Source organism: Suricata suricatta, chromosome 8 (genome assembly GCF_006229205.1).
Source record: "Suricata suricatta isolate VVHF042 chromosome 8, meerkat_22Aug2017_6uvM2_HiC, whole genome shotgun sequence".
NCBI lineage: Eukaryota > Metazoa > Chordata > Mammalia > Carnivora > Herpestidae > Suricata > Suricata suricatta.
The window spans coordinates 94,714,128-94,730,784 of NC_043707.1; the positions used below are offsets into that span (position 1 = coordinate 94,714,128).

At 45.2% G+C, this 16,657-nt stretch overlaps 1 protein-coding gene across 8 annotated transcripts in view; it reads right to left on the bottom strand.

Moving 5' to 3' along the window:
* Positions 1-16,657, bottom strand: part of FGGY (FGGY carbohydrate kinase domain containing) — a 418,690-nt gene that overhangs the window by 81,627 nt on the left and 320,406 nt on the right. For 7 of the 8 annotated variants that reach the window (XM_029948058.1, XM_029948056.1, XM_029948055.1 and 4 more), the window contains 2 exons: positions 9,928-10,002; positions 4,390-4,510 (listed from right to left, as the gene is read on the bottom strand). In XM_029948058.1, the coding sequence (XP_029803918.1) occupies positions 4,390-4,510; positions 9,928-10,002 (196 nt within the window). The remainder of the gene's footprint in view (positions 1-4,389; positions 4,511-9,927; positions 10,003-16,657) is intronic. The other variant, XM_029948054.1, reaches the window with a different exon arrangement.

The window sequence follows — 16,657 nt, forward strand, 5'->3', positions numbered from 1 at the left end:
GGGGACTCTAGTGAGATGTGCTGCGCAGGTTGGCAGTGATTAATGAGAGAAGGCACACGTGGGGCTTAGCACACGTCTAGTGTCTCAAGCCTCAGAGAAAGGTGGCTGCAGCTGTTAGGGTGAAGATGGAAGGTGAGCAAAGGCCCTCTACACTCACTCACCTGCAACAGCGGGGAAGGGACAGGTAGGTGCCCATAACCATCTACAGGAAAGGACAGAGACCGGGCCACACGGAAGGGCCAGTCAGCAGAGCGCTGCAGGCCTTTGTAGAATCCAGGACCACCCTCGTGGACCCAGAACTTTCTAGAAGATAGCAAGCACCTCTAACTGCCAAGACCTTCCAGCCCCTCCTTACCCTGTCAAAAACCTTACTAGTTCTCAGCAGGGCAGAGCTACCTGAAGTCCCCTCCCCTTGGGAACAGGACACCAGAGAGAACCTAGTGGAACCCCCACTAGCTCTTCAGTTGCACCCTAAGGGCTCTGGAGCCAGACAGTGAGCATTTGAATTCTGGCTTCCTAGCTGATTGAGCTGTGTGGTCCTGGGCAAGTTACTGGACCTCTTCGTGTCTCAGTTACCCCATCTGTAAAACGGGGCTAAAATTCCACCTCCCTCTAGTCTGCTTTGAGGATTAAAAGTACTATTGTCAGTAAGGCACGTAAAGCAGTGCTTGGTTCAGAGAAAACACTAAATTAGCATTAGCTGTTAGAATTCTTAAGATTTTCCTTGCCTCTAAAAACTTCCTTCTCACCTCTGTCATGTGGGTGAAACCAACTCACTGCTTCTACTCCCCTTCGGGTCAGTCCCACCTCTTCCCTTCCCACCTCCCATCCGCTGTGGGTCCTGGGACACTGGCCATGTAGACCACATCCATGGCGTCTTGTCCTCATGGCTGCATCCTTGACTAAGCTCTAGTCAGGCAGCCTCTTCAGAGCCTCTCAGTCTCAGGTTGGCTACATCCCTGCCTGCCCCCTGCAGGCCTAGGGGTGGTAAGACTGTGGGCAGCCCCGGGGGACCACCTGGTCATCGAGCTTTCCCTACACCCTGCCGCACTTCTGTAACAGACCCTCTGATTTTCCTTCAAACTCTCGTGTGTCATCTGTTCCCTGCCTGGACCTGACTCACACTGACACCAGCATCCTCTGGGTCCTCACTGTCCTCTTTGGACACCGGTCAGACTACCGAGAGCACTTTTTTGTTTTGTAATGACCCTTTTGGCTGGACTTTATCATTCCTGTTTGCATCCCCCAGCCAAGCTCAGCGCTGGGTACGTTGGTGTGCTCAGAGAAGGCTTCTGCATGAATTAAATGGAAGGACAAATTATTAAAATAATGAGTAAGAAAGAGGGAAACCCCTGCTGAAACATCCAGGGATAAAAAAAAAAAAAACAAAACAAAATTCAGAGAAGGAACATTCAGTCCCAAGTCAATGGAGGAAACCTACAATTACTTAGGACACACCAAGTATTTCTCGAAACCACAGTTAAACTAACTGCCAGGCGTACAGGGAGCTCCTTCCTCCTCACGTACAGGACAGTTTCCCAAGTTGGCAAAGCCCCGTTTTCTCTGCTTGCACGGAGAAGCCTGCTCATCCGATGGCAAAGATTTGCTTACAAATTATTAAATTGGTTTTTTTCCCCCTAACACACCTCCTTCTTCTTGGCATGGGGCTACCTTAAGGGAAAAAGTGAGCTAACATTTCCTGAACACTGACTTCCAGGCATGAAGCTCAGTGCCCGCCAACTCACGAGCATGCACTCCTCAGTACAATCTAAGGGAGGGAAATAATGCTATTTCTTTTTGAAGAGAAAACTGAGGTCCAGAGAGGTAAAGCAGCTTGCTCAATGTCACAGAGGGGATCACCTGCTCTCTCCATGACTCCACACTCTCTCCAAAAAAGCTTCTAAATCCCGCTGGGTTTGTGACAGGTATTCCTGAGACCCAGGTACCAGGTCTGCGGTCCTCCTAAGCCTCTGTTTGCAGGAAAACCGGATCAATTACAACATTTCAAGGCATCCTACCTACACACCCACTGCTGTGTACCTGCCTTTTACAGGAATGAATGCAAATGGGTTCTTTTCTGTGAGTGCTGGGTGAGGGAGAGGAAGAAGGCAGCCCAGCCTGGAATGTGAACTATTTTATCTAATGCATTAATGAGTTGAGCAGAACCCAAAGCATTTAAAGGCAGATGCACTTTGCCATCACTTGTCAGTCACAGCTTCCCAACACAGAGGAATTCCGGCCAAAGAAAAGGTCCCTTTGTCTGGAACTGTAACCAGTCCACAGCCAGAGACAAAGGGTCCAGTTTCAATCGGAATCCAAATAACGATTAACAGCCTTTTCATTCAACAGCCTGAAGAACAGTTTCCAAAGCAGAACTTTCTGTGAAGCTGCTCTACCCTGGCCACCCCCATCCCCTCCGCTCTGGAGTCAGCTCAGGGACATAAGGCCTGGAAGAGGACCCGCTTTCATGAAGGCTGGAGCCACAGGGCCTGGTCAGGACCCAGGGTCACTCCAACTGCCCTGCTCGCGGGGCATTCTCACCGGTGACCTGTTAGCCAAGGCAGATCTTTTCTCCCCTCCTGCATAGAGGCAGGAAGGCTCTGTGGCTGTTGGAAGGCTGGAAATTGGAAAGTCACTCACAGATCATGTTTTAAGTCTGAATCTTATCTGACCAGCTAGCTGATGTTTAGATACAATGTGGTTATCAGTTTTCTCCTGGGGGAAATGACAAGGTAATTTGGGCTCCTTTTTTAGGTCCTTCCTCTTTCGGCCTCGGCATGGCCCACATCCCTGGGTTATGGAGACTTCCGTCAAGGAAGAGTAATCCTCACATCGGAGCAAACTACTCAGAAAAGCTAAGAAACCTGGGTGAGCAGCACAGCACAGGGGACGCTGGGCCTGGACACACCTGGGTCACAGTCCTAGTTCTGTCCTTCCCCTCTTCTTAATGTTTGACTTTGGACAATTTAATTGACCTCCCTGAGCCTCAGTTTCTTTATCTGTAAGATATGGCACAGATTTCTACCTTTTGGCTGTTTACAAAATTAAACGTATACAATGATTCTAGCAACACACAGTGGGAGCTGGGTTAATGGTAGTACTTTCTATGCTTAACATCCTGATATTTTACCCTTAGACTATGTGCTTTTTTATACCATCCTCTGGCTTGTGCCTCAGTCTATTTATCTCTAAGATGGGGATGAGTAATTCATTTAGTTTGATCTCACAAAGTGCAGGGATTAATTATGCCCTGACATTTGCTAAAACTCTGATCTTCAGGGGTCTGGAGGGGGCAAGGGTGGTATAAAGCAGTGTCAAGGGCAGGGACCTTGACTCACCCAGCTGTCAGAGGGGTAAGGAATCCAGGGGATGGGAGACAGCAAGAGATCATGATGGAGGGAGGCTACTGAAGGATGGTCTCCTATGAGCTGGAGCTGGGCTGTAGGCAGGGTCCAATCCCCTCTATCTCCTTTCCCCTGCCCTGCTCTGGGGCCTGGCCATCCTCGGTAGGGGAGGGGGGATGCCAATCTCCAGGAGACACCAGGGGAGCAGGGAACAAGAGGCACAAGAGCACAAACTCCACAGGGACAGCAGTCCAGGGAGGGCTCTGTAATACCAGCGAGCCTCCTGCCAACGGGGTCCCTTTCTTAAGGCCCAGGGATCAGCACCAGGGGTCCTGCTCTGCTGTGCTCATATCACCAAGGCACTAGCGCATGACTCTGGATTTTCTCAATTTGTGTCATAAGCTATGAAAGAGTCACAGGATCTTGGGGTTTCAGGGCTCAAATTCCCATCTGCAGCCAGACCCTGTTCCCAGAGCAGCTGGGCTCTGCATTCTTCCTTCAGGACAGCCTCCCTACTGTGCCCTCCAGAGTGTGTGCCCTGCCCGGTCTCAGGTCCAAACCACGTGAGGTGTCCGACTATGTTTCCATAACACTCTCTGCTGTTTTTTTCTCACTGTCCACTCTTGTCTTGCCACATAACATATGCACATCAGTTTGCCCTTTTCAATAGACTCTGAGCTCTCTGGGGGCAGAAACCCTGCCTTACTCATCTCTGTAGCTTCAATATTCCCCACAAGCGTGCATCAGAAGAGGTGCTCGGACTGTTTTGTAAATGCGTAAATCACGTGCTAGCCCTTGCTGACCTCTTTCATCTTATTTCTTGGGATCATTCAAAAGGAGCATTCCCAGAAAAGTCACTTTCTCCATCGTGTCTACAAACACTTCACTGTGATTTTAAGGAAAAAAAAAATACATGTTAACCTAAATGTGCAAAATAATTTGGCACATCACCTGTACCCTGCTATTTCTAACCTCGCCCGGTTCGCAGCCAGGCACATTTGCTGCCAAGCCCCAAAGGACCTTCTCTGTTCCTCCTCAGACTTACCTGTAATGTCTGCGTGCATCTGCACAAAAAGGGGATTCTTGCTCAGACCTCCACACAGGAAAAGGGTGCTGATGGAGTGCCCTGCCGCCTCCAGGGCTTCTATGATGAGGCGCGTCCCAAACTTAAAGGGAAAAAGCAGAAGAAAGCATCAGTGCAGCAGCAGCGCGAGTGAAAGCTCTGGAACGTTTACTAAGCATTTACCCAGTGCCAGACACCACACGGAGAGCTTCACATGCACCGTCTTGGAGCACCGAGACTCCAGGAGATTATGTCGCTTCTCATCATACAGTGAATGAAGTCACAGAGTAGGAATTCCAATGGGGGCCTGTCTGACTCCCACACCCGCGTAATTACTATACCATTTGCTTCCATCAGTAGTTACACAAGGCCGACAAAAACAAGTGGCAGTGCTGCCACAGTTAACAGTAACACAGTTCACCGGAACAAACACGGGGTGAGTGTCTGCTGTGGCCCCAATCCTCTAGCAGGAACGAGGAATGGAGTCACTGGCTGGTGGTCTCTCGCCTATTTTCCTTCCCTGGATAGGAACTGAAGAGGTTTGATTTTTGGAAAAGAACACCAATAAAATCAGCAGCAGAAATGTGACAAGAGAGCTCCAACCGCATAAAGGGGAGGATAAGACTTCAGGCTGGCGGAGGGCTAACCTGACCTTTATGGTCCCTGGAAGCCAGGTAGTGGTTTTCCAATGACAGCCCTGGAGCCTGCGGCCCGGGACGATGTGGGAATCCCATGCTCTGGTTCGGTCATGGCTTTGCCTGATTTCATTTCAGCCCTCATGTGCTGGTATCTTCCCAAAGTGTGTTAGGCTCCTCCTTGTGCTAAGGTCCCTAACCTCAGTAAAAATCACTGATGCTTCAGAAAAGGACACTGCTGCGGGGTCATCAGGGTGAATGTCAATGTACGATTCTTTAGTTTTAACTAGGATATGTGAACAGCTAAAAATGAGTTTATCTGAGGTTCAAAAACTGGAAGTTCACGAGTCATTTATTTGGGGGCAGGCTTAAAAGCAAAAAGATGGAGTGTGACATGACTTTAGGAGGCAGGCACATGGCACTGGTTGAGAAAGTGGCTCTGGAGGGAAATGAGGGAGAAATGGTTTTATGATGGCAGGAGAGAGCCCTTGAGATGTTTAGAGAGTGATTAACTGGGGGATGACACAGTCCCAGGTGTGGACAAGGGGGTGAGTTACGAAGCACTGGGAGGGGGAGGTCAGGAAACGTGAGAAGGTCAAGGATCTGGGAGGCCACAGATGGGGCAGCCACCAAGAAGGTGGGCTCAGGGATGGAGAGAAGACTGTGAGCCGGTGTCACAGACTATGTGACAGTGCTGTGGGAAGCTGGCACCCCAGTGTGTAGAGAAGAAGGCAGCAGTTGAGCATGAGGGCATGGCCTATCAGAGTAACCAAAGTAAAGGAAGAGGGTTTGGGAAGTGGCCAGGATGTCCCCCTGACCCCCAGGGGGTAGCATGCAGGGCAAGTCAAGCCTCTTTGGACCAGGCAGTCTGGAGAGCTGTCTTACCTGGGTCTGGGGTGCCTCTGGGACAGAGGGTAGCTAGAAGGTGTCTTGGGGACCATGGGGCATGAAATCCTAAAGGCCGTTTTATGAGAGACGGGGGCACTTCAGGAGCAAAAGCTCAGCAGTTCCAGCCCAGAGGCCCTCAGCTATCCATGAATCTGGTAGGAATATGGATTAGGTGAAACCTGGGCCACCAAAAATAATCCACAGATGTCGTGTGTTAAAAAAAATTAAAACATGTTGTACCGTATAAGGCCAGATCAGCATGGGGCTGATTACCCCCAGATGTTCTTTCTTAAGCTTTTGGGAGGGTCATGAACCCTCTCGAGAATATGATAAAACCTACTGACCTTTCCAGAGAAAAAGGCACTTACAAAAAAAATAGTATTATGAATGACTTTCGAAGGTCAACAGACGCCCCACGTCCACCGCAGATCACTTGGTGTCTGTGGATTCCAGGACACCCTAGTCTAAACGAGGGGCATGAGCCTGTAGTAGTTAAAAGCATGGCTTTTGAATTCAAGAAACCTAGGGCTGGCATTCAGACATTTCACCTACTATTTGAATCTAACTGTATGGAAACTAGATTCAATTCTCCTTTTTAAAAAAGGAATCATAGTATCACACTCATTTAACTGAAAACTCTGCAAGTTGTCAGAAATGTTGCCATGCAAATAACATTTTTTTAAATATGGCCTTAGAATTGATGAAATATAGTAATACTGCAGGGTTGCTGCTGAAGACGGTGGATGCACCACTCGCACAACGGTGTCGAGAACATGGAAGGTGTTCGGACATGAGTGCTACCCTAGTTATTAGCTAAACTCGAGGCACCCTGCTATGCACTCTGATGTCATCCCTAAGCTTATGACAGACTCAAAAACTGCACCTTGTCATCCCCATGTAGGAGTTCTATGATTTGCCTGAGACAATAGGGTCTGCGTTGGGGGAGGACAGGTTCCCCCCAACATGCATGACAATACCATGCAAAATCGGTATGTCTGATACTTCTGAAACCAGAGACGTGCGGCTCACGTGATTAGCAGGCCAGAGCTGAGGGTAACACAAAGCACATTCCCTTGGGAAATGGCAAGAAAGTATCTGCACAAGAGGCACTCCCTTGGGAGGGGCTGTGACAGCCTGCCTGTCCCCCACGTGGCATTGTTGGCTGGAATTTCCCACTCCCTCCAGGGGTCCCAGGCTCCACTCTGTGAAATGTCCCACCCTCCTTAAATGCCATGCCACGGGGCTTTGTGCTAAAATGATTTTGTGCTCACCTTTCTGGAAAAAATGTTTTCCCAGAGAAATTTAAATTAAAATCAGGCCAGTCCACTGGGAATGTACAGAACCAAATGCAAATCGAGAGACTTCAAATGCAAATAGTACTTTTTAAGGGTCTATTCTGAGAAGAAAACTATAGATGAACAGTCTATGGATAAACTGGTTGTTTGACAAGTCTTTCAATTCAGTGTGATCAAGAGAGAATTTTACTTCATGGAGAGTTTCGCACAGTCCCAAGTTAACTTCATTACAATATCTCTTTCATTCTATTCCTACAAAACACCAACCGCATCTATTCACAACATATAGATGCTAGAGCAATATTCAGAGCTAACGAAACAAAAAAACCATTTTTTTCCCAAGTTGAACATCATGGGAAAATATCTGTTATCAGAATACTTCATTGAAATGCACATCTTTGCCTGAAAGATCAGCATACCGCCTTACCTTTGCAAAACAGACTGAACTACTCACAATTCAGTTGACCCTACAATAAAGCCTTATTTAAAAAATCGGTCTTAAATTTCTTTCCCTTCGTGGTATGATAAAGGTCATTAAGACGATGGAAAGAATAAATATGATAGCTTTTAGAACATGCACAACCCACTGAATACAAGATTGATTTTCTGAGTGTGTGGTATTTGGGAAAATGTAGTTGACTCCACCCAGCCTGCATTATATTTAACCTCATTTACATAGTCTCCAACTTCTGCAGTGTTCTTACCAGGGATTGGGGGGAGGGGGCACTTCTGTGAGGCATTCCTGGCCAAAATAACAACATTTGGAAGAAATGTAAAATAAAAATCAGTCTGAGAAATGCCTGAAAGCTATTTCATCCGTGTAGCATTTACAAGCATATCAACAAGAACATGCAGGTTGGTAGAGTGGAAAGAGCAGAAGATTGGCAGTGAGGCAGGCACGCCTCAGCTCTAGCTGCGATTCTACCGGGCACTTGCTATCTTATAAGATGCTTTCCCCTCTGTCTGTTGAATGAGGACAATCTCACCTACTTACTGGGTAGCTGTCCTAGGCGACAGGTGGGTAGGTACTCTGGTGCCCGGCACAGCTAGTGGGTATCAGTGAAAGGTAACAGTCATTATCATCACGTGATGGTGTCCCTTGGTCTGCCTCTCAGCATGTACTCAGAGCAGGAGCAGCACACAGCTCTGATTTTCCATTTCAGTGTGTGGTCATTTTATTCCACTTGAAGACTTTTCATACAACAGCACTGACAGATCAGAAAATCAAAGTTCCTCAATACTCCATATATCTATCTATTTATTTTAGAAAGCCGTGGCTACCAATCCCGGCTCTGCTAGTTGCTAAGCTACATGAAATTGAGCAAGTTAATTAATCTTGCTCAAGTGGAGGTTTTAGGTCTGCAGAATGGGGATTCTAACACCTAGTTCACTAAGTCACATGATGTTTGTAAACATTTAGCACAGTGCCTGGCACATAATACCCCAAACAGGATCCAAACAGGAACACTAAATAACTGTCTTGACTGCCAATGCCCATTATTCTCCTCCATATTCATTTAATCATTCACTCCCTCCATTTTGACAGATGTCAGAATTATCAGTTTTTGACCAAGTCCCCATAACTAAGGCCAGCTGATCGATGCCACTGAACTGGCCAAGTTAGTAAATCAATGACAGTTGCTTCAGGAAGACAGTCAAACTGGCACATACATAAACTAAAAGGACTCTTTCATACACTCCAGTTGGCCTATTCCATGTAGGACTGTATGTTCTTAGTGGTTGAAAAGCTCTGATCTCTTATATCTACATGGACAAATGTGGACATAAGAAAAGCACTTCTGTTAGTGATATGGATAGCAGAAGAAAATGTATGCAGTTCTATACTTGAAGGAATAAGGTTATGGAAGTGGTATATGGAGAAACAAAACAATGGACGGAATACATTTAAATATGTCCACATAACATTAGCTAAGAAACTTTGTGTGTCTCTAGAAATAAATTTTGAATCAGAATTTAGTGAAATGATTTTTCCTTTCTTTTGGTCTAGGTTCTCTTACGAGATTAACTACAATTTTGGGGGTTCCTTCCCACTCGGAAAGCCATGACCCCCTCCTCCAAAATGCACTTCCTAACCTGTTTGTGTAGCCCATTTCCAGATCACCTCTGGGACAATAAGATTCTTGGACAATTAATGTTTAAACTGTTAGATTGTTTTCACTTTGGATTCACCTTCAACAGAGTTCCTAACACTTTAAATTCTCCCCTCCTTTTCTCCCTAACCATCTGAACCTCTCGTGGAAGCAGCGAATTACCTAAAACCAAATACTTCCATGTTTGAAGGATGCTTCCTATTTAGAGGAACCCTATAATGAATCCTCTTCAAAGGGAACAATGTCACGTGTTTTAAAAGTTTGCACATTCTTAACGTCAGCTTTTCTTAATGCAAACACACATGGTGTCGGCTTCTATTTAATTGATCTTGGAAGACAGATTACATACATGAAAACTATGATGTTCAAAGGCTTGAGCTCTTTTCAGCTTTCAGCTATGTGAGGTGATTAGTGAAGCAGGTGAAGAACATCAAGATTTCCTTCCTAAAAGACACGCATCTCCTTTGGGCAAGCTCTTTTTTAATTAACAATCTCTGTCGCAAAAGCACATGACCTATCTTGGAGGAACATATGGTCTAAAGTTTATTGATAGCCCCTAGTCTCTTTTAAAAAGGCATTAAAGGGTCTTACAGCAATGGCTTGAACTGTAGCCAGGTAGAGAATGGCAAGATCATCGAGGTCCTGAGACAGTTTCAACCCGGTGACCTGGAGGGATGAAGAAAAGAAAAGAAAGAGATGGCCAAAAGGAGCTGCCGTGGATAGAGATAGTTCCCATGAAACAGGTTCAGATGTGTTTTCTTGCCCAAACAAGTTCATATGCAAATCCCCTTTTTGTGAGCTGAACGTGAAATGACTACCAAACTCTTTAATCTCCAGACTTGGGAAAAACTATCATTTCTTCTCTAAAAGAAAGTGCCCTGCCTTGTATTAAACAAAAACAAAACAACTACTATAAGGAGATTGTGTTTGATATTACTTAGCATGAAATTAAATCTTTCTTCTTTAAAAAAATGTTCTTTTATTATAAACACCCATTTTCTTTGTTGGCTTGGAGAAATCAACATGGAGCAATGGCATTCTAGTAAAAGATGATCTTATTCTGAGCTCTGCTGTTGTCAGAATTCAGTGTAACAGCATGCAGGGGGTATTCAGAGTAAAATAATATGTCTCCTATAAATGTTATACCTACTAGGGAATAATTTACAATCTGTGGTTTGCAAGGGAATCCCATTAAAGTCAATCGGAACCACATGCTTATATGGAGTATGTCAATTTCTGAGAGATTCCAGAACCGAACAGGACGCTAAATGTGGATGCCTTCAAGACCTGTTCACAGTCCCTCCTTCTCATTTCCTACTCATTAACGTCTTCTCTTGGGGCATTTCTAGAGGGTGAAGAACTGTGGGGTTCTTTAAGCCTACTCTGAAGTTTGTGGACATCGATACCAGAGTTCGCTTTGTATTTTCACATTACAAAATTAATCAACATAACATACATTTCCTCATAGCCTACAGTGTGTATGATCTTGAGGGCAATGAGGTGGCGATAGGAAGCCTGCATTAAAACAGGAGAGCTGAGGGGGTCTACCCAGCTCCTTTTCCTTGGTCTCTCTGTCCCATTTACCCTCTCCAGACTGTCCTTTGAGCCACTACTAAGGGGCCATGTTGACCTGTTGCAGGGGAGAGACTCCATTCCGTCACTGAAACCAGAGATCTGAGAGCACTCTTCCCCAACTTTCCCCATCTTCCCATATTTATGCGGGTATCCAAGTCTCGTCCATTTGATCTCCCAAATCTTTTATGAATCCATCCCTTCTCTCCATCCTGTTGCTCACTTCTTCAATCCAGGCCACCATCATGTCCTTCATGTGTGCTGAAAGACCCCCTTTTCTAGTGGTGCTCCTCTCCATAAAGGCACAACCAAATGTTCTCACATACAAATCTGATCAGATTATTCTGTTACAAATTGTCCATTGACTTCATTTTGAGGCAGAAGTGTCTACGCTGTTTGATGTGCTTTTTCTTGGGCTTGCCTCTACTTACTTCTCCAGCAACTGTCCATGTCCCTCCTCACTTAGTATCCTCTACTCCAGCTATTCTGACTACTCATCGAAGTCTGTTGATGCAGGGATTATTGAATTCAAGTAGAGCTACCTGCTAATGGTTTCTCTTGCCAAATACTTGGGTGGCCAGATGAGAACTATGGCTTTGATTTTAACATGAAGGAACATGAAGATTTGAATGAGAGACTAGAGGGGAATTCTGGGTATGCATCTTCCGAAGCCAATAACTTGAGTGTGAAGGAACATCCCTTGTAAAGTTCCCCGGAGACCTAAACACATAGTAACAACACTGGCAGTAAAGGAGAACATGAACACTGCTGATGTTACAGAAGTTCACTTCATAACGTGCATAAGGAAATAACGTGCCCTAGGGAACACCGAGAAAAGAAAGTAGAACCTAGGTGTTCTGACGGACCCCCTGCGATACTCACACAGTGTCTCCAATGCCTAGCACTATGTCTGGCACATAGGTACTAAGTTACTGTCGGTTCTATCTGTTGAATGTGTGAATTAGTGACAATGCTTTTCCCCTTTGTATACCCATCTTTCCTAACATCCTAGCCTTTTGTGTCTAATCACACGATTACGGGAGAATGGTACTTATCACTTTAGCTCCTCATATATTCACAGAGGGGAGGGTCATTTACACCAAGCCCCAAGAAAGAACCGTGGAAGATCACTTCTAGTTGCTCATTCCAGGCTTTCACCCCTCCCCACTCCACTGCCAAGACCTGACACTTGGCTTCCCTCATCAGTGGCTTGTATGAGACTGGGAAAAAAGAGTATCCCCGTGACTCATATGGAAGCTTTGTGTGAATTAGAAAAAGGTGCCTCCTCCACACAGACTAAATGCAAATGGTATCCCATTTGGGAGAATAAATTATAAGAAGGAGCAGAGTGGGTGGGATTTCAGCCCTATTGTATGTCCCTTCAGCCAAGTATCTCGTGTTGTCGACCAGCACCATGTCAAGGGATGGTCCTCGATAAAGATCATCATCACGAATGGCCTCTCTTTTCTCTGCTGGCCTTGCAGCATCTCTGCAGCTTATCTACTGAAAAAGTCAACTGGGCTAAGGCCTAGAGGGCCCTTCCAGAGCCAGTCCCAGTGCAGGCTACTTCTGGCTCCTCTCTCTGGTCATCAGTGTGATGTGAACGAAGCCATGATCCTTTGTGTGACTCAGTTATGTGTATGCTTGGCAGACTCACATCTCCCTGTAGGTGGGTCCTGAAGACCAGACTTAGATAAATTGTGATGAGTGGGGAAGAAATCTGACTTTGTACATGAGATACATTCTCCTATTAATTGACGAGCAATCCTAGTGCCACGGATCACGTTGATAATATAACGGGTTTTGTTACCCTTGATTAGTAAAAGCCCATTAGACAGACTGGATGCAGTACTACCAGATTTCATTTTCATTTTTTTTTTATTACTTTTAAAAATTTTTATTTATACCCCACACCCAGCATGGAGCCCAAAGTGGGGCTTTAACTCACGACCCTGAGATCAAGACCTAAGTTGAGATCAAGAGTTGGACATTTAACAGACTGAGCCACCCAGGTGCCCCCAGATTTTATTTTCTTATCCCTCAGTAAATATTCATGCAAGCTTCCCCCAAAGTATTGGTATTCAATTAAAAAAAGTATCATGGCCCCTTCTCTAAATTTCTAGTGCCTCCAGAGCTCAGAAATCATTGAGGAGAAAAGAGAAGATAGTTTCTTTTCTCCAGAAACTGAGAATAAGATTATGTAAATGAGCACTAAATTTAACTCCTAAGCTTGCTAGTAGCTTGGGCAAAAGGGACACAGCATGGGTGACATAGTGTTTTCTTTTTCTGATAAATAAAACATACCTATACTTCAAGGCAGAAAACATTATTCTAAGGAAGAAGGTACTCAGCAATGAAAGGGAATAAGCAAGCACCGCTCTCCCACACCACCTCCAACATTTCCTTACCACTAACACCAGGGCCAGGGAGTTGAAATGTCAATCAGTGGAAGACATTTCTCTCTTAAGTGTGAAGTTACTATGGTCTGGGGCCCTGCTGGCTTGAAATACCATCTGATAAGCAGATAGAGACTCTAGAAGGGCCGATCATCATGAATTCCATTTGAGTTTTCTCTCAAATACTAGGGACTTCAACCTCGCCTTGGTAAAAGCTGAATGGCTGTTGACCCAAGATAGAACTTTCTAAGGAGTGCCTGCCATGTGGACCACTCAAGAGGCTACAGAGGCCCCTTAGGGAGCCATCTTGGTAGGGAAGTGGCTGCAGTACCCCAGGAATGCCAGGGATGTCCTGGGGGAGATGCAGCTTTGTCACCAGTGAGATAGCTGAGCTGTGACAGATGAGCAGATATCCCTGTGTGAGGGCTGAACTGTTCCATCAATAAGAGGAAGTGGAAGGAAGCATAAGAGGACAGAGCGCGTTTATAGAAGATATGCATGTGCCTGTTTTGAATGTTTGGGCAAGACAGTGCAATGTGTGGGGAAGCCCCACAGAAGAGTTGCACTGGTAAGCACATTTTATTTATTTTGCTATTGTGTAACAAGGAGAACTGTAAGAGAAAACACTTATAATGATTACTTAGAGATGTGTGAAAGCTGCGTATGGTGGCCAAAGAGATGCAAACAACGTCTGATAACTTCAACATCCTAGATGGTGGTTAAGAAATGCTTATGTGGAATTTCTGAGCTTAGAAGAGAAGTGTGGGTAAGTGGAAAGAAGACAAGCTATGGAGGAAGACACCTGGGGTCAGAGCTTGACCTTCCCCCAGCTGGCTGCACAAGGGTGTTTTGTGACCTTTCAGAAGCCTATTTGTGAAGCAGGAATAATGACACCTCAAGGCATTTTGGGAAAGATTAAGAATCATTTGCGAAGTGCCTTACATGTTCAGGAAGCTCTACTGAGTTCACAAGAGTTAAACCGTTAGGATGCCAATGGCACTTAACGTTGATTTTCTTTCCCTTTCTCTTAATAAATGTTTGTTCTATTTATCTTAAATGCACGAAGGCCTCAATCCCATTCATTAACCGGAGTACAGCAACAAAGCATCTCCTTTAACATGGTATGCGAACCCCCAGGGTATTCATGAGGGGCACTGAAGACCAGGGCATATACAGCGTGGGGAAGACAAGGCAGAATGCACGTTGTCCAGCATCAGCAACAAGATCATGTTAAAGATATGGACATCTAGGAGTGTGGACACATAGCATGGCCCTGATGAGTGCCCATGAGTAGGACAGGGGGGAACTCACTTGCAAGGACTCCTCAGAGAAATCTTAGTCCTTACCAACCTACACACCTTCCTTCACTCTGTAAAGAGCCAGGACAGATGGATTTCACCATCGACTTCACCTTAAGTCTTGCTGCCACTTAGGAACTGTGAGAGCCTGAGCACACCTCATCTTTTCCTGGGATCCTCGCTGTATGCAGACTTCCTGAGCTCCAACTCCAAATTTATTGAATCTTTGGTGTGGGCCCAGCAATTTGCATTTTGGCAAGGTCATAATGTACAAGAAATTGTGGGAAAAGCTGTCCTTAACCTTGGCATTGTGAATTACAGGTTGATAGGCCCTAAAATTGTTGAAATAATTTTAGAAAGACAACAGTAATTCAGTTAGCCATTTTTCCCCTTCTTAGTCATTTTAAAGGAATTAGTTATATACGTTAGTAAGAAAAAAAATCTTGGAAATGGAATCTCAAGGGGTCTCTAAAGATTACAAAAGACAAGAAAAAGGATTCCCCAGTCCTGAGATTTTTCTAGGGTCATCAGAGCTTGATGGACTAGCCAAGGCTCAGGGGAATTGGTTGAAAGCTTTTCAGAAAACAAAGGAACAGCAAAAATGCTCTGTTTGCTCAGTCAATCATAAGGGCAGAGCTGATGGACAGACAGCAAGGAAATGAGAAGAATCACAGAAAATTTTATAGAAAACCCCTGGAGAGAGGACAGAGACTGGAGAACAGGTCTGAAATAATCAGCAGCCTGGATAAGAAACAGAACAAATGTCCCAGAGGTTTCAGTTAAGTATCAGGAATTGAGGCTGTCACTTGGCATCGCCCAAAACTCACCCAGATTTGGGAAATGCAGATAAATGTGTTAATACAATGTAGTGAACAGAACAGTAAAGATGTCCCCCCAAGATTTCCACCCTGCAGTTACTCAATCAAGTACTAATCTAAGCACTGCCAGAAAGGGACTTTGTAGATGAACTGGTTATTGGCCAGTTGATCTTAAAATACAGAGATTAACTTGCATTATGCAGTATAAACGCAATGTAATCACACGAGCCCTTAAAAGCAGAAGGGTCAGTCAAGTGACAGAGTAGAAGGCAGAAGAAATGAGGCAGGAATGGAAACCAGGGAGATTCGAAGGATGAGGACACGATCTGCCACTGGTGGCTTGGAAGAATGGACGAAGGGGGCAAAGAGTCAAGAAATGCAGGTGGCCTTGGGGTGCCTGGGTGGCTCAGCTGGTTGAGCGTCCAATTTTAGGCTCAGGTCATGCTCTCACAGTTCGTAGGTGTGAACCCCATGTCAGGCTCTGTGCTGACAGCTCAGAGCCTAGAGCCTGCTTCGGATTCTGTCCCTCTTTCTCTGCTCCTCCCCTGCTCATGCTCTGTCCCTCTCTCTCAAAAATAAATAAACATAAAAATAAAAATAATAAATAATAATAAAAAATAAATGCAGGTGGCCTCCAGAAGCTCAGGACCCCTGTCTGACAGTCAGCCATGATATAGAAACCTCAGTCCTACAACTCCATGGACCTCAAACTGGCCAACAATTTGAATGAAGTTGGTAGATTATTCCCAGAGCCTCTAGATACAAGCCTTTGGTTCTGGTCTTGAGAAAACTGAGGCAAAGAAACGAGCTGAGCTGGCCTGGGTTTCTCACCTACAGAACTGTCAGATAATAAATTTAAGCCTCTAAGTTTGTGGTAATTTATTAAAGCAGCAACAGACAACGAATAAACTCACAAAGCCTTGACTGACATTCTCCCTCACAGCCTTATTCTATTGCTGAACCCTACATGACACAGTAGTTTATTTGCAAGTCCCCAGATACACTAGGCACATCACATCTTTGTCCGCTTCTGATGCTCTAAATAAGACATTTTAATGTACTCGTACCAGAATCCCAAAGCTGTTCTGGTCAACAGTCCTGGCCCTTGGTGTCATCTAGCCTGTCTTGATTTACATATTAATGATTCACATACTAATTTGGATCCCATCCTTGGTCCCTTGGACTTAGATCTTTCTCATAATTTATCTGTTGGGTATTCCTATCAGATTTCTACCCA